At 39.9% G+C, this 18,441-nt stretch overlaps 1 protein-coding gene across 4 annotated transcripts; it reads left to right on the forward strand.

The window, feature by feature from the left end:
* The first annotated feature begins 12,965 nt into the window (after positions 1-12,965).
* Positions 12,966-16,414, forward strand: LOC127864231 (uncharacterized). 4 transcript variants are annotated; one of them, XM_052403924.1, is made up of 2 exons: positions 12,966-13,041; positions 14,453-16,414. In XM_052403924.1, the coding sequence occupies exon 2, from the start codon at positions 14,657-14,659 to the stop codon at positions 16,064-16,066; it is 1,410 nt and encodes a 469-aa protein (XP_052259884.1). In that variant the 5' UTR covers positions 12,966-13,041; positions 14,453-14,656; the 3' UTR covers positions 16,067-16,414. The 4 variants fall into 4 exon arrangements, with proteins under 4 accessions (XP_052259884.1, XP_052259882.1, XP_052259881.1 ...); XM_052403922.1 differs by lacking the exon at positions 12,966-13,041 and adding an exon at positions 13,179-13,306; XM_052403921.1 differs by lacking the exon at positions 12,966-13,041 and adding an exon at positions 13,946-14,067.
* Positions 16,415-18,441: the final 2,027 nt, after the last annotated feature.

Below are 18,441 nucleotides of genomic sequence, written 5' to 3' on the forward strand. Positions count from 1 at the left end.
TAAGTGCACTTGAAGCATTCTGGCATACACCAGATTTGTCGATAAGCACTTATGCACCTTGGTTCTTTCGGATAAACTATGTTGTATTCAAGATAAGATTCCAGGAATAGTGCATATTGTAGAGCGTTGGAATAACTCTATGAAAGTGCAAAAAAGTGATTTTTAAAAAAGTGCACTTATCACGTTCTGGCTTTAACCCCTCGGTATGAGTTAAATGTCGTCCCTCATTAGTCTATGCGACATGTGCAGGCTGTTAATGTTGTCCCTCATTATTCTACGCGACATGTGCAGGCTAATGTTGGACGACACTTAACGCACATGCATTAACCAAGTTTTCTCAGAATGGGGCTCCATTAAAACGTAAATCACGAGTTAAGTAGAGGCATTTTTATAAAAGCTTTCCAACTGGATTTTCTTAACCCATTTATGCCTAGTTGTACTCTCCCATCCTTCTAAATTGGATCAATTTATTATCGAAATTAGGGATGTCTAGTATATTTATTTCTATATTTAGAATATTACTTACAGAAATTCCTGACAGCAAACAGCGTAGACCCAGATGAGACGCCGCATCATGCGGCGTCTCATCCGGGTCTACGCTGTTTGCAAAGGCCTTTTTCTAGACGCTAGGCATAAATGGGTTAAACTGGCAAATATACAAGGCGTCATGGACAAATCAAACATTGATGCGCGAGTATGTACATACTTTGACTTAAACGTGTACATTGTACATCGTTACATGTATGTAGACTTTCTTAGTGCTTTCCGGTCAATTATGAGTGCCTATGAGTGTTGTGCAAGTCAGTAAGTAGACGGCGTGAGAAATCACGCGGTGACGTCATAAGGCGCCTGGGCGTGGATCGCTTCTCTGATGGACATAAAAGCGTTAAAACAACATAACTAGTGACACTAATGTGGCCGCCTCGATTCTAAACTGATAAGAATAGATCAGACTGAAGATGATCGATATATCGCTGAGGAATGGTGCATGACTGGATAATGAATAGATACAAAGATAAGATCTCAATAATGCTGTTAGTGGGAGGGTTACGTCTACGCGCTCGTTGGGGCAGTTGCGCTCATTCGGAACATAACAGAAAACGCGGTCCGCCACTTAACAATCTTGTTTTGTGCGACATTGTTAACAGTTGCTTTGTAAGTTTCACATGACCGTTACATTAGTAATCTGATGTGTCACAGGCTGAAGTTGGTACTTGCAGTTAATGACGAACATCGGCGATTGTGTATACGCGCCTCGCTCTGTGACCGAACCATACGCGCCTCGCTCTGTGACCGAACCATAGCGCCTCGATCTGTGACCGAACCATACGCGCTCGCTCTGTGACGAACCATACGCGCCTCGCTCTGTGAACCGAACCATACGCGCCCTTCCCGCTCTGCTGATCCCGAACCTATACGCGCCTCGCTCTGTGACCGAACCATACGCGCCCTCGCTCTGTGACCGAACCATACGCGCCTCGCTCTGTGACCGAACCATACGCGCCTCGCTCTGTGACCGAACCATACGCGCCTCGCTCAGTGACCGAACCATACGCGCCTCGCTCTGTGACCGAACATCATACGCGCCTCGCTCTGTGACCGAACCATACGCGCCTCGCTCTGTGACCCGAACCATACGCGCCTCGCTCTGTGACCGAACCATAGCGCCTCGCTCTGTGACCGAACCATACGCGCCTCGCTCTGTGACCGAACCATACGCGCCCTCGCTCTGTGACCGAACATACGCGCCTCGCTCTGTGACCGAACCATACGCGCCTCGCTCTGTGACCGAACATACGCCTTGACGCATTTTCATAAGAAGATCCTTCCTTTAAATGAAACATGATCTAGAAGCGGAAGTATCGTCCCTGTGCATAGGCTATTCTCAGACGACACTTAATGCTCAAGCATTTTCCCAGAGCGAGGCTAACATATGGACCGTGCTCTGTGAAAAAGGGGTTTAATGCGGACTGCACAGGCTAATCTGGTACGACACTTTACGCATAAACGTTTTGCTAACAAGAGTCTGCCTTTAAAGAGAAATCATAACAGCGAAAAGTGTCGTCCCTGATTAGCCTGTGCGTACTGCACAGGCTAATCTGGTACGTCACTAAACGCACATGCATTAAACCCCATTTTCACAGAGCAAGGCTCATATATATTCGCACTAAGATTTTTTGTTGCAGGTGCGGTTCCACGTAACCAACTCTTTATTAAGACGTTTCATCAACTATAACGCTTGTATTTGTATTCAAGGTATGCGATAGGTACACTGGTATTCAAAGTACACTGTGTCATATTCCCCTTGCTCAACGGCCGGGTACACTGGTATTCAAAGTACACTGTGTCATATGCCCCTTGCTCAACGGCCCGCGCTTTGTTTCACGCCCACTTTACCGCAAACCTCGCGCAATCAATTATACAATGTACCTTGGGACAGGTTAATGTTCTCGAATGGACGTTAAATGGACTGGAGAATTGATGGGAGGGGGCAGAAAGGGACATGTCACCTGTCATGTCAGATAGCAATATAAATGTAACAATAGAAATATTACGCCTTTCATGGTGTAGTATTCGACACAAGTATTGATGAAAACGTTGACCGGTTTAAGGTTTCATGTATACGAGGTTACAGTCATAAAAATTATGAATTTCGCACGAATTTTCGTCGTAAATGGGTGTATTGTACTCACAGGAATTTGAACTGTTGAGCACTTTATATGCCTCCATATACAACCAAAACAATTACCGTCAAAACAGGTGATCTTTGTTTTCAAATCACGTGCGTTTACTCCTGTTTAGTACTTGATTAACAAAAATTATTGTTAAATGTCCTTGTATATTTAAAGTCCGGCTGTTTTTGAATCACACTTTAAATGCATTAAGACGACCTCGGCGCATGTTATACTTTTGTAGTATACCTAATGCCTATTTTGTAACCATAGTTGCTCAGCAATTTGCAATATAATGAAAGCATTGTCGTATATTTTGTAAATCTACGTTTTGGACTTTTGTATTGTACTACATGTATATAAAGTTGGTAATTGCGTATGGTGATCAAGTGGTGTCAGAGATACTGTATATGTTGCACAATTGCATTTATGATTCAGTTCAGAGACATCAGCTGGTGATGGTGGTGATGATGATGGTGGTGGTGTTGTTGGTGGTGGGGGAGGGTGGTGTTGGTGGTGATAATGGTGGTGGTGGTGGTGGTGGTGGTGATGTTGGTGGTGATGGTGGTGTTGGTGATGGAGGTGGTGGTGATGGTGGTGGTGATGATGGGTGTGGTGATGATGGTGGTGGTGGTGCAGATCGAGGTGCTGGTGATGGTTGTGATGCTGCTGGTTGTGGTGGTGTTGGTTTTGGTGGTGGTGGTGTTGATGATGGTGGTGATGATGATGATGGTGCTTAACTGCTTTTAGTTGTTGGTGGTGGTGTATCAGGCGGATATAACGGTGATGGTGGCGGTGTTGTGATTGTATTGTTGTTGATTGTGGTTGTAGTGGTGGCGGCGTTGATAGTGGTGATGATGGTGGTGGTGGAGATGAAGGTGGTGATCATGGCAGATATGTGGGTGGTGGCGATGGTGGTGGTAGTGTGGTGGTTGTGATGGTAGTGATGGTGATGATGCGTTGGTGATAATGGCGTTGGTGATGATGGCGTTGGAGATGATGACGTTTGGTGATGATGGTGGTGGTGGAGGTGATTGGTGTTGTAGTTGTTGGTGGTGATGTTACTGGCGGGGATTAAGGTAATGGTGGCGGTTGGTGGTGATTTTGTTGTTGTTAATGGTCTCGGTAGTGTTGGTGGCGGTGGTAGTGTTGGTGGTGTAAGTCATGTAAGAGATGTACGTGATTTAAGTTGTGGTGTTGTTGATTTTGTTATTGTTGTTGATGGTAGTGTAAGTGGTTTTTGGATGTAGGTGGTGATGTTTTTGTTCGTTGTGGTGAGGATTGATAATAATAATGATGATGAATAATAATATTATAATAATACTGGAAATTATTAAGTATGATAATGATGCCGATTTAAAATGTTGCTGATGCTTTTTTCGGCTTTTGATGATGATGATGTTGTTGTTAATTTTGATAATGATAATGATGATGCTGATGATGATGCTGCTGCTGATGATGATAGTGGCACTAATACATGTTGATGACGATGAGCTAAGAGGATGACGTTTTTTCAGTGTTCTTAAATAAATGACAACCAGCTCACTAGTCATTACCTCCAGCCATGACATGATACATCAAGTGAAATAAAGATGCTGCTGTCTGAACGCGATGTCAAAATGATTAGCCAGGTGATATTGGACTGGACGTTAAACAAACACAGCTCCCTTGCCTTTCCCTATTCCCCGCCGGCTAGAAGAGAATACTAAATAAACATTAAGAGCGAATGAAGAGAAGATCAGAAACAGACGAAGGTCTAGGTTCAAAAGCATGAACATTTGTTGTATAAGCATAAATATCAAACCATTGGGGAAAACAAACCACATGTGTTTGAAGCATGTCTGTTACGTGACTCATCGGAAATTTGAAATGAGTTCTCCTGAATATTATACTGAAACGACCGTTTATCAGTGTATTAACCCATTATGCCTTGAGGACTCTCCCATCCTTCTAAATTGGATCACTTTATTTCCAAAATTAGGGATGTCTAGTATACTTATTTCTACATTTAAAATATTTCTTATAGAAATTCCTTTACGCAGACAGCGCAGACCATGCGGCGTCTAATCTGGGACTACGCTGTTTGCCAAGGCCTTTTTCTAGACGCTAGGCATAAATGGGTATAAACAATTAATTTCCAATCAATCATGGCTTACCCAGCAGCTGGGAAAAACAGCGTAGAGATTTACGTAATTTGTTTTCATATGATCACCAATGATTTATCAAATTAAATATTATTTATTTGGCGTAGCTGTCATACCCATATTTTAACCTTGACCTATATGAACAGCGTACACAATTTTGGAATAAAATTCCCGAAAGTTAACCCGAATGAATAAAACGTTACTACTGCATTTGTCAAATTAACCCATTTATGCCCAGTGGACTCTCCCATCCTTCTAAATTGGATCAATTTATTTCCAAAATTAGGGGTGTCAAGTATATTTATTTCTATTAGAATATTCCATAAAGAAATTCATTTAAGCAAACAGCGCAGACCCAGATGAGACGCCGCATTATGCGGCGTCTCATCTGGGTCTACGCTGTTGCAATGTTCTTTTTTCAGGACGCTAGGCATAAATGGGTTAAATTTGTTTGGGAAGCAGCATTCCATGTTATAAGGATGTTGAGCGTAAAGCTATCGTATCGCAGTCAGTACAAAATGTATATAGTTTTATATACTGACATATAAATAATAAACATTCAACTACTTTGGTTTTGAATAAGCAAGTGTCCCAGCACAATCATTGCACTTTGTTGTAACGCAACACATTTCATCATCACAGTATACCAAGGTTAGTGTGCGGAAGTCTGTCTGGAAATTAGCCCAATAACGTCACAATATGAATAGGCTACCAAATTGGCTGCCGACATAGGCTAGGGATTATTGCTACTGACATTTGCTACCGACATTGGCTATCGCGAGCTGCCGACATTGGCAATCGACAAAGGCTACAGACGTAGCAACCGATATGGGTAGCGACATTGGCAACCGACATTGGCTACCGACATAGGCTAAGACATTGGCTACCGACATTAGCTAACGATATTGGCTAACGACATGGGATAGCGACCATTGCTAATGCCATTGGCTACCGAAATTCACTACCGTCATTGGCTTTTGACATCGACTATCGACATTAATTACTGACATTGACTACTGACATATGCAATTGACATAGGCTACCGACAATGGCTACCAACAACTGACATAGGCTACTGACAGAGGCTACTGACATAGGCTACTGACATAGGCTACTTACATAGGCTACTGACATTTACTATCGACAATGGCTACCGACATAGGCTACTTACAATCTACCGACATAGTCTACTGACATAGGCTACCGACATAGGCTACCGACATAGGCTATCGACATAGGCTACCGACATAGGCTACTGACATTTACTACCGACATAGGCTACTGACATTTACTACCGACATCGACATAGTCTACCGACATTGGCTACCGACATATGCTTATGACATAGGCTACCGACATAGGCTACTGACATAGGCTACTGGCATTTACTACCGACATAGGCTACTGATATTGGCTACTGATATAGTCTATCGACATAGGCTACCGACAAAGTCTACCGACATAGGCTACCGACATAGGCTACTGACGTAGGCTACCGACATAGGCTACCGACATAGGCTACTGACATTTACTACAGACATAGTCTACCGACATAGGCTACTGACATTTACTACAGACATAGTCTACCGACATAGGCTACTGACATATGCTACTGACAGAGGCTTCAAACATAGGCTACTTATATTTACTACAGACATAGTCTACTGACATAGGCTACCGACATAGGCTACTGAAATTTACTGCCGACATAGGCTACCGACATTGACTACCGACATTGACTACCGACATAGGCTACTGACATATGATACCGACATAGGCCACGAGATGTAAATATGTGATCGTAATGTGTGGAAAGAAAACTGCGTCGTAATAAAATAACGGCATGCCAGATATTTCAATCGTGGAGAACATACTAATGTTAATTACATGATATGCATGTGAGGACACATTTTATGTGATCTGATGTAATCTCATTTTTTATCTTGGTACAAAACCGTGAATTTTGAAAGAACGTGTGCGTACGTTACGGATAGTTCCGGAACGTGTAACATTTTGCAAATACCAGCATATATAACAATATAAATGTATAAAAAGCACAGGAAATGAGATATGCACTATTAATTGATTTATAACTGAAAATAGTAATACAAAATGGATACTTATATATTCCATACACTACATAAAAAACATTGTGTACTGTGGACAAGCGACTTAATTTAGAAACAAAATAATTATTAAACCTTAGTTTTCAATTAAACTATTCAAACCAGTTAATGTTAACTCATTTATGCCTAGCGTCTAGAAAAAAGGCCTTGGCAAACAGCGTAGACCCAGATGAGACGCCGCATAATGCGGCGTCTCATCAGTGTCTTTGCTGTTTGCTTAAAGGAATTTCTGTAAGAAATATTCTAAATGTAGTAATAAATATACCAGACATCCATAATTTTGAAATAAATTGATCAAATTTAGAAGAATGGGAGAGCCCACTAGTCATAAATGGGTTAAACTATTATTTTCAAAATATGGATATACGCAGAACACCGCTTTTAAAGATATTTTGTTTATTCAATAAATTAATAGTGAAACAATGTGCGGGTCTAAATTTCATTAACAATGAATTGTGAACGCAGAAACGTAAGATCCATAGAGCGTTTTTAGTTAGCTGGATGTTTTTTTGTTATTCAAATTTCTGAGTTATTTTCAAGTTTACCTATATTTATTTTTTTATTTAATGGCTCCGTCTGCAGAAGTCTGCAGAGTCATTCTGCACAGCTCGTGGCTGGTTGCAGCAGACTGCAGACGCGCGCAGCCAAACTTTGGAGCCGCTGAAAGTGTCCTCAAATAGTCCGTTCACATATTTATACAAATAGATACGAGATTATTAAGCTAAAAAACACATAACAATTTAAAAAGTAACTCACGTGTAGTTTCTGTAGCCCCTTCCATTATTTTCCGCGATTTAGACCGGTTTTGGAAACGATATTTTACTTGTATTTAAATCCAAAATTCACACGCGTGTCACACTCAAAGTTGCAGACGCTGTAGTCACAAACTGAGACTGAGCGAAATCGAGGCTTTGAATCGACGCGCCGCCTTGCGGCGAACGTCAGAGAGTAGGAATTACAAGGGAGACAACCTTGTATTTGTTGTAAGGTAAGTATAGCCTTGATTATCTCTCACAAATCAGTCGCGCCCCGAGGCTAGTGGAGCTGACAATATGGTTATCTCTCTTCCATCAATCAAAGTACAAACAACTGACTCATTGCCCGTATGTTGACACGACAGCATTATGATCACAGCTATATAGTCACTTTCAACATATATGGCGTACAGGGTTCTTAACAGAACCAAGAAGAAAGTCTTAATACAAAAAAATGCATACAGCCTGAACCAAGATGAAAGTCTTAATACAAAAATGTGAATACACTTTATCGTATTTTGTCTTTTTATATTAAATAGATAAATCAATGTAAGTACATGGAATTGAACTATATATACATAAACAAAGGCTCCATTGGTTTTTGTCGGCTCGGGTACAATTTAAATGTACCCCGGGTACTCTTAAGTATACTTACATGTACCCCGGATACGGAAAATATACTTAGACGTACCCGGCCAATTTAGACTGTACCCGAGACGTATTCCCGCCCAAAATCCGATGTCCTAAAATGCGCTACGGAATACGAAACAAAATTCTATTTCAAAAAAGCTTCCGCAACATGCTTGTTTGAGCCGGAGTTTCGATAATATTTAACAGAATAAATATGAACATAATTAATTAATTTTAAATAAATAGCCGACAACGAAAAATATAGCGTTAGAAATCCCGGGTACGTGTTAGTATATTTACCCGGGGCACATGTAAGTATACTTTACAGTACCCGGGGTACATGCAATTAGTTCCCGAACCGACAATGACCAATCGAGCTAAGCTAAACTAAGACTGTTTTGATATTTTAAGGTAAGCGCAGTTGTTGGTACACGCGCTTCTCGCCTAGGCGATCCGGGTCAAAGAACGTAAGTGTGGTTGGTGGTCACCATACCGGACAGTTGGGTCCTCCAGGTACTCGGGCTTGTTCCAACAACCCAAACCACTGTAAAGTCGTCCCAACTTTCGAAAGTCAAGTAAGTTAACCCATTTATGCCCAGTGGACTCTCCCATCCTTCTAAATTGGATCAATTTATTTCCAAAATTAGGGGTGTCAAGTATATTTATTTCTATATTTAGAATATTTCCTAAAGAAATTCCTTTAATCAAACAGCGCAGACCCAGATGAGAAGCCGCATTATGCGGCGTCTCATCTGGGTCTACGCTGTTTGCAATGTCCTTTTTTCAGGACGCTAGGCATAAATGGTTTAATGAAAGTGCTGGAGCATAATCCGTGCTCACACTTAATGCAGCTTCAGGCGCGGAAGGACCTCATTAACTTCTTAAGGTAGTGCACCTCTAATGATTTCCCGCGATTTCTTCGAAGGTTGAAGAGCCTACTATTAGGTGCCGTAGCCTAGTGGTTAAGGCGATAGACTAGAAATCTTTTGGGATATTCCCGCGCAGGTTCGAATCCTGCCGACGACGTATACTTTTTTGCGACGCGTTTTATTTATTTTCTAACGTAATTTGATTTAATATGGCATATAAGCTATATTTATTGTTAAATATGTTGCAATTTTTATGCACATTTTTCAATTATTAAAATTAAAACAACGTTATGGCGAAATTGGGTGATTTACTGTTGAAAATACGAACCATGCATGTTGCATTTTTATTTTTATTTCAAAAAGTAAACGGTAAATCTGTCTAGTTCTTGGTATTTTTGCTGTATATAGTGTTTCTATAAAAACTAAGTTTAAAATATGACTTAAATGATACTATTTTGAATTTTATGACACTTTGTTTTTAACCGACCCAATTTTTACTTGGCTGAAATCACTTACATTTCATGGTGCTCTTCCATAGATAAAAATTTGTAAAAAATAAATGTCTGTAAAAGAATACTTATTTCATCTTGTTTAAACTTTAAACACCTTTACAGCATCTGTACACACCAACTGCATGCCCATATTTGGAAATTTGAATGAATTATGGAACTTTTATATACCCCAGGGGTGAAAATAAACTGGACAAAAGCCGAGCGTGGGGGTGGTTTTGAAAAAATCGGTATATTTTTTTAAAAAGCATGGAAAGCCTACCTACAAATTTGCATGTAGTTCAGTGAAATGATGCTGATTAAGAAAATAATTAATTAGATTATATTTGGATATGTGCCCATTAGAGGTGCACTACCTTAACTTAGTCTGCCTAAATGATCCGCTCCAAAAGAATCCAAATAACATAAAACACAATATATTTTTTAACGTTATACTATAGAATACATATTTCCAATGCATAATACCTATCCTAATTTATGTGCAAGTACACATGCGTTAGGGTTATGTCCACGTCTATTGTGGTTGCAGAAGTTGTCTAAACTAGTTCTGAACACATCATTGTTATGCCAAATAATCAGACATAACGAAACCGTTTCACTTAAAAAGCATTAACTTAACTATTTACATATCTAGTAATAAACGTTTATAGACAGAAAATACAGAACTTTGTATCTATGGTGAACAATTATGAGTGTCTAATATTCTCGCTATCCATTTATCTCAGAGTCTTTAGTTGGAAGACATCTATTACTCTATAAGTTTATGTGTAACACAATTATGTTCTGTTCTGTTCTTTAACAGTCTCTGTACAAAAGAGCGTAGCGCGTTATCCGGCTCCGCTCCGACCGGTATTCATAAACTCGTTCACAAACTTAAGTATAAACAATACACTGAGACCTAAGAAATATTTCTTTAAAGTTTAAAAATATACAGGCTAAAAATGGAGTTGATGTCATTTACACCTTGTTCTAAACAAAGAATTCAGTAGTGTCATTTGAGGCTTTAACTGCGATGGTAGACATAACTTTCAAGCAGTATTAAATCAAAAACTTTTTAAACAATATTCTTTATTATCAGAGGCGGTTCCAGGATTTCTGTTTAGGGGGGGGGGGATATTGCACAATTTGATGGGGCCCCTGGTGGGTTCAGGGCAAAAACCTGCTACGGGGTCCAGGGGGCGAAGCCCCCCGGAATTCGCCTCCCCCCCCCCGGAAGCTCCATGATTGTAGTGATTTTGAAGGCTTTGACAATCACTTCTCGAGCATTTCATGCCTTATGAACTTTCTTCAAAGTACCTTCTTATAATGCCAAAAAAGTGCAAAGTTTATATGTAATGCGGATAAACCGGGCGACAATGAGTCTAAAGTTAAAACATTTAGCTAGTGTCTGTGATAAGTGGTAAATGTTGTGTACGAAAAAGAAGAAAAATAAGTTTAAATTGGTGATTTAGATCTAGTTAAGTAATAAACATCAAATAAATTTACTTTACTTTGGCGATTTTATGAACCGCCTATGATTATAGACTCAAATAAGAGAATTCGTTGGTTCAAATTTGCCTAGATAAGCGCGTGAAGCTTAATAGTTGTAATTTGGAACGCTCCAGTCTGGGTTTTTCCGATATTTTAGCACGCGCGGTAGGTACAAACAAAAGCCGACAAGCATATTTTAAATGAGAGTGATTCAATAATTTCTCTTTTCGCTGAATATTAAACATCACTTTTTCTGCTCAAGGTTCGTTATCGTTGATAACAATATCATGATTAAATCATTTTTCTTTAGATTAACTAATCTCGATCGTGTTTAATTTAATACTATGTAACACGATATAATGCTGCAGGTACATGTAAACAGCTTCGGTCACGTAACTATGTCATTGCATATACTGGGCGTAGGCTTGGGCATACAGTTTTAATGGAAGTTTGTCTACGAAACTACAAAGACATTGACTCCACCGTATATATAATATACTATTCAAATATATTTAAAATCATATAGACAAGTACCAAACAACACAAACCTTACTATCCTCAGTCCATTCGTAGTACTAGAACTAATATATCGTTCCATACCAGTTGGCTATTAAGATGGCTATTGATATAGCTCTATTGTGATGCTTTTCTTTAATCTAATCTGAAAAGTAAAGAAAATTATTTGCTAAAGTACAAGACCTTAAGATTAGAAGGCACATCACTAACGAGCTTTACCATACCTTACTTTTATTTGCTATATCTATAAAGCATGCCGAAAAAAAAGAACATGAATAATGTTTTTCAGAAGAAATATTGCATATGTTAAGCCGTTTGTATAGGTTCCTTCATTACCATACAGCTGACAAAGTCTGTTTTTCATGTCTTTTAAGGATGTTAGCTACTGGAACCATTCGTATAGGCGGCTGTACATCTGAACGGTGTATTTACAATTTAATCCTGTATTAAACGTCTGACATACATGTATATCAATATTAGATTTGTTATGTGTAATAATTAATATTAATAGTAGTAATAACAACAATAAAAGAGTTGAATTTTGACATTTCCTAAAAGAAACACTACTGTCGTTCAAATACTTATTATCAACTACTGAATGGGAAGCAAATGGGATATCGACGTTACAGGTCATTACTGTATTAGTGACAATGTTTGTACCTCCCGCGCGGGCTCAGAAATCGGAAAAACCAACAAGCGCGCGAGTTTCGAATAAAATCTTTTGGGATGCACTGTTTCTAAACGAAATACACTTGAAAATATGTAAACGGAATCCGATTAAAATCAATCAATCAAAATTAAAATATCGAAAAAAAGATCGTATTTTTCAGGGCGTTACCAATATTGTGAGAATTGAATGAGACTCTTTCTGGGAAAACCGGGCTTAATGCATGCGCGTAAAGTGTCATTCCAGATAAGCCTGTGCAGTCCGCACAGGCTTATCAGGGACGACACTCTCCGCTTTTCAAGATGTTTTTATTGAAAAGAAGTCTCTTTAAATGAAAATAAAGATTAAGGAGGAAAGTCTCGTCCCTTATAATCCTGCACAGGCTACTCTTGTCAGACAATGAACGCAAATGCACTACTTCCTGTTTTCTCAAAACGAGGCTCGAATTTTGCATTACTTCCTGTTTTCTCAAAACGAGGCTCGAATATGCGCTTTGCAAGTAAGTATTGGATTCTTTGTTTTGTGCTCCAATTGTTAAGTTTTGTTTTATCTGACCTGGTTGGTAGATTTCAAAAGATTTAAATAAAATCACATCTGTACCGGTTAACCGGTTTTCCCATTACATCGCTATTGTTAAGTACTTAGTACTTTATATAATGAATGCACGTCGGGATTTCCTTCAAGTAAGTCACTTGAACTGTAGTGACCAATCGAGCGGAGTTTCGCATATATTATTATTATTTTTTATCCGGAAATCCTTATCTCATAATTGTGTGGCGCGGCTATTTTCTGAAAATCATATAGATTAAAATCGAAAATGAAAGCTTCCTTCCGTATTTCAAAAAAAAAAACATGCGTAAAGCATTGAATTCATTATTGTAATAAACAAGGAAATAATATAAGATTGTAATTATATGTTGAGATTTCTGGGCAGAGGATCGGACGAAGGTTAGTTAAATCGATAGATATGTTTTTATTTGATTCATCTTACTTTACTTACCTTTATTTACGATGATTTAAATTTATCGCTAATCACATACTGGTAAACACAGACTGGTAAACACAGACTGGTAAACTTTCGTTCATAACGTTTTAAAAAATGAGCCTCGTTGTGGGAAAACGGGGTTTAAAGCATGTGCGTTAATTGTCGTCCCAGATTAGCCTGTGCATAGGAGAATCGAGTCGACATTTCCATTGTTTTTAAAGTCTAGTTCCAAGAAAGTCTGTTCATAAAGTAAATCCAGTAAAGGTGGAAAGTATACGTGTAGTGCCATATTTACCTGTGTGCACTACACAGGCTAATCCAGGGTGACACTTTGTGTGCACTACACAGGCTAATCCAGGGTGACACTTTTAAGCGCATGCATTAAACCCAGTTTTTCCAGAGCGAGGTTCAAATATAATGCACTGAAGCTGAAGAATTTGTTTATCTTTCCTTTCCGATATATATGTAACGCATAATCTTTTCGTACTGAAGACCCCGCCCCCCTTCCCTCCCTCCCCCCCCCCCCCCCGCGACCACCCTGTATCGAACATATCCGATCTCACGTGAGGGTATTTATTTTGACGGAGATAATGTTATCATAACGATTGTAGACCTATCATAACAACGACGGGTATCACTGTGAATGTTGATCATATATATATAGGTTTAATTTGATTTCAAGCAAAGTGTTGTTCCTGTTTTCGCTGTTGATTTATTTTCGCAGGTATATCATTTTGTATGTGTTAATTTGAAATATTACTATTATATACATTCGGATACAATTTTACCATTTCTTCCTGTTTTGTCAACCAGGAACTGACATGAAAAAATAATCGACCATCGCGACCTATTTAATTGTACAGCTATGCCACTATGCATTGTATACATGTAATTTATCCAGGATCGATAATTGTGTACTAATTACTATACGAAGCAAAATACGCCGTATATCGATTTCTGGATTTTTAAAAAAGCACTGCTGTCAGTGTTCTATATTTGTAATATTTGTTCATTCGACCGTCTTAAAGTACAGCTATAAAATAAATATCATACGTGTATATTATTTGTACGTGGGGTGTTTTGTTCACGAACCAATTCTACCTTTTCAGAAACACTCACAGCGACTTCTTTATAGAAAACACACCAGCATAGCGCGTATCTCGACATCCAGTATTGTCAGCGCTCTAAAAGGTGCTTACATTATAAACAAGTTTCCTTTTTCGCACGAATCAAAGAGGTGAAATCAAGGACTTTCCGCCTTCAGAGATTTCCTTGCTTTAAACGTTGTTCTGTCAACCCTGCGCGGCGGCGTGATGGGACCGGATCAGTGCGAGGACTGTTGTTGCGGCGGCATGATGGGACCGGATCAGTGCGAGAACTGTTGTTGCGGCGGCATAATGGGACCGGATCAGTGCGAGAACTGTTGTTACTCGTGCGTGTGTGGTTCGTGCGGAGTGGCCTTCTGCTGTAGATCCACGAACAAAACTCGCATCCAATTGCTGTGGGTGTCTCTTATCCTCTCCACGGCTGCCTCTTGCGTCATTCTAGCCTGTGTCGTCTACTCCCCGTCCAATCTCAGCGCGAGCCCGTCCGATATGCGACCCATCACCAACAATATCAATTTTCTCTTCTGCGAAGAGGTTGTGGTCACATCAAGTGGTCTCCCTTTTGACGGCTACGTCATGTCCGCGCATGCGTTATCCGAACGGACTGTGACGAACTTTACACAGACCACGGCTGTATTCATAGAACAAGGGTCCTTTAATTACTTGTCGATGTACCTGCTGAATTACTCCCGCATTGAACTGCGGTTTAACTCCCAGATTGCAATGACATTCTTTCTGATCAAAGGCACCTCTCAATTCCGGAAGTGGCAGCATGACGAAGACTGCGCGGACTGTTACATTGATAAGATTGCTTTACAACCTAAAAACTTATCACTGTTCGCATTCTCAGTGACTGCCGATGATGACTATTTCTTTGTTTACCGCGCTGCCTACCTGGAACAGACATGGGTAGATATTTCGCTGAACATAAATCGGTCAGTATTCGTTCTAGATCACACACCGCGCGCCTGCCTGCTGCAACAGGAGTGTGATCTGCTGCTATCGAAGCCCGATGACGTGGTCGTGATATCGCTTCAGCCCGGGAACCTCGGAGAGTTTAAGCACGCCAATCTCACCACGAAGTGCGCGCCTCGCATCTGGGCCTACCTCGTGCTGCACGGACTGCCCGTGCTACTGATCGGGGTGTGTCTAAGTGTTATCATACAAAGATGTTGTTCTAGCCCTTCGGGCACACCCGATGAGCGGTCCCCGCTGCTGTACTCTGCCGGGCTGCCGCCTGACTACCACACTATCACCGCCTCCCCTCCAAAGTACGAGGACATCATGCATGACGACAGCCCGCCGCCGTATGCGCAGGTGGTCCGTGATCTGGGCACGTATGGAATCCAGGCGGACGGCGCGCAAACACACTCGCACGGAATGCAAACGGAAAACTCTCACAGACATTCGTACGGAATTCAGGCGGATTCTGCCGTGCGACCGCATGTTCACCTTCCTGTCGGGACCACTCCGCATGGTCACGCCGGGATACAAAGTGGGTTACAAAGCACTTTAGCTGCAATGTCCGGGTACCATAGAGGTCCAGCGAGCAGTCACAGACCTTGCGATAATAACATTAGCCGCGCGACTCACGACAGAGTCAGAAACTCGCTGTGAAGTCGAGAATCAAACAAAAGCTAAATGGTGTTCATACTCATTTGTTAATTAACATTTTAACAAGCTTCTAATATATCTATACTATTTAGATTGTGATTCTTATCGATGCTCAGGACAAATTTACATTTGTTGTTCGTGTAATGTACACATATATCTATTATGATTGTTATGTTTGTTATAACCTGTTAAATTTGTGTTTTTGAAATACATTGATTTAATACATAAACGTATTTTTTCAGGCCCAACAATATGTACATCAAAGTGAGTGTGTGTCCCGGGTAACAAAGTCCCGTTCTGTCTAGAGATGATTGCTATCTTATCGCTAGACAAAATAAGTTAACTGTCTGTCCCATGATGTCTGAGTTTACAGCCTGAACTTTGTTTCTGTTCAGCGCAGTATCTACAAACATTGTGATAGCCTGTGTCCAACCCAGACACTGGTATTAATAGGACTAATCCTTGTTATTTATAGGTGAATCATAGTTATATATATAGAGAGAGAGAGAGAAGTTCAGAGAACATTGTGTGTAAACTCTATAATTATCGTATAGAAAACACATGCATATAGATGCACATGTCCGAGATACTTTAAAGTCAGTATTACTTGTGGGACATTGACCCATTTATGCCTAGTGAACTCTCCCATCCTTCTAAATTGGATCATTTTATTTCCAAAATTAGGGATGTCTATATTAAGAATATTTCCTATAAAAAGTCTTTAAAGCAAACAGCGCAGACCCTGATGAGACGCACCCTCATCTGGGTCTACGCTGTTTGCCAAAGCATTTTTTCTAGACGCTAGGCATAAATTGGGTAAGTTGATGAAAAGAAAATTGTGGAGCACTAATAATCATGAAGAATTTTAAAGTACTCAAAACAGATATCCAAAGAAACGTATACACGCTGAGTTGTCACTGTCTATTTGCTTGTTTACTTAAAACACTTTTCTAAAAGAAACTTTGTTCAATGTATTAGTTAGTAATGTTATGTACTTCACGTCGTTATGTATAGACAGTAATTTAACCCATTTATGCCTAGCGTCCTGAAAAAAAGACATTGCAAACAGCGTAGACCCAGATGAGACGCCGTATAATGCGGCGTCTCATCTGGGTCTGCGCTGTTTGCTTAAATGAATTTCTTTATGAAATATTCTAAATATAGAAATAAATATACTCGACACCCCTAATTTTGGAAATAAATTGGTCCAATTTAGAACAATGGGAGAGTCCACTGGGCATATATGGGTTATATTAAGGGATGGTCTACTGTATGCCCAAATCCTCAACACCCACCCATAATTCGCATATACAACTGTCTGAAAAACGTACACATTTTAAAGGGACATATTCACAGATTTTAGAATGTATTGAAGTTTGTCATTAAATGCTTCAAATTGATACATCTAAACATTGGAAATAAATTGCTCCAGTAAAAAAAAGAATAAAATTAAAGAAAAGAAAAATAAGTAATTCTCAAAAGGGCTCGAACTACTGACCATTGGAGTAAAAGTCTTACACTTAAATCACTCGGCCATCCGAGGTCGGATAGTGAGTGTTGTATTGAGGTCGGATAGTGAGTGTTGTATTGAGGTCGGATAGTGAGTGTTGTATTGAGGTCGGATAGTGAGTGTTGTATTGAGGTCGGATAGTGAGTGTTGTATTGAGGTCGGATAGTGAGTGTTGTATTGAGGTCGGATAGTGAGTGTTTTATTGAGGTCGGATAGTGAGAGTTGTATTGAGGTCGGATAGTGAGTGTTGTATTTAGGTCGGATAGTGAGTGTTGTACCGAGGTCGGATAGTGAATGTTGTATAGTGAGTGTTGTATTGAGGTCGGATAGTGAGTGTTGTATTGAGGTCGGATAGCGAGTGTTGTATTGAGGTCGGATAGTGAGTGTTGTATTGAGGTCGGATAGTGAGTGTTGTATTGAGGTCGGATAGTGAGTGTTGTATTGAGGTCGGATAGTGAGTGTTGTATTGAGGTCGGATAGTGAGTGTTGTATTGAGGTCGGATAGTGAGTGTTGCATTGGTCGGATAGTGAGTGTTGTATTTAGGTCGGATAGTGAGTGTTGTATTGAGGTCAGATAGTGAGTGTTGTATTGAGGTCGGATAGTGAGTGTTGTATAGAGGTCGGATAGTGAGTGTTGTATTGAGGTCGGATAGTGAGTGTTGTATTGAGGTCGGATAGTGAGTGTTGTATTGAGGTCGGATAGTGAGTGTTGCATAGAGGTCGGATAGTGAGTGTTGTATTGAGGTCGGATAGTGAGTGTTGTATTGAGGTCGGATAGTGAGTGTTGTATTTTATGCTTTAATTTAGTTATCCTTGTAATATCACAAAATATAACGATAACATCAGCACTCTCCAAATTATTCAATTG

The sequence above is a fragment of the Dreissena polymorpha genome, chromosome 1, assembly GCF_020536995.1.
Source record: "Dreissena polymorpha isolate Duluth1 chromosome 1, UMN_Dpol_1.0, whole genome shotgun sequence".
Taxonomy (NCBI): Eukaryota; Metazoa; Mollusca; class Bivalvia; order Myida; family Dreissenidae; genus Dreissena; species Dreissena polymorpha.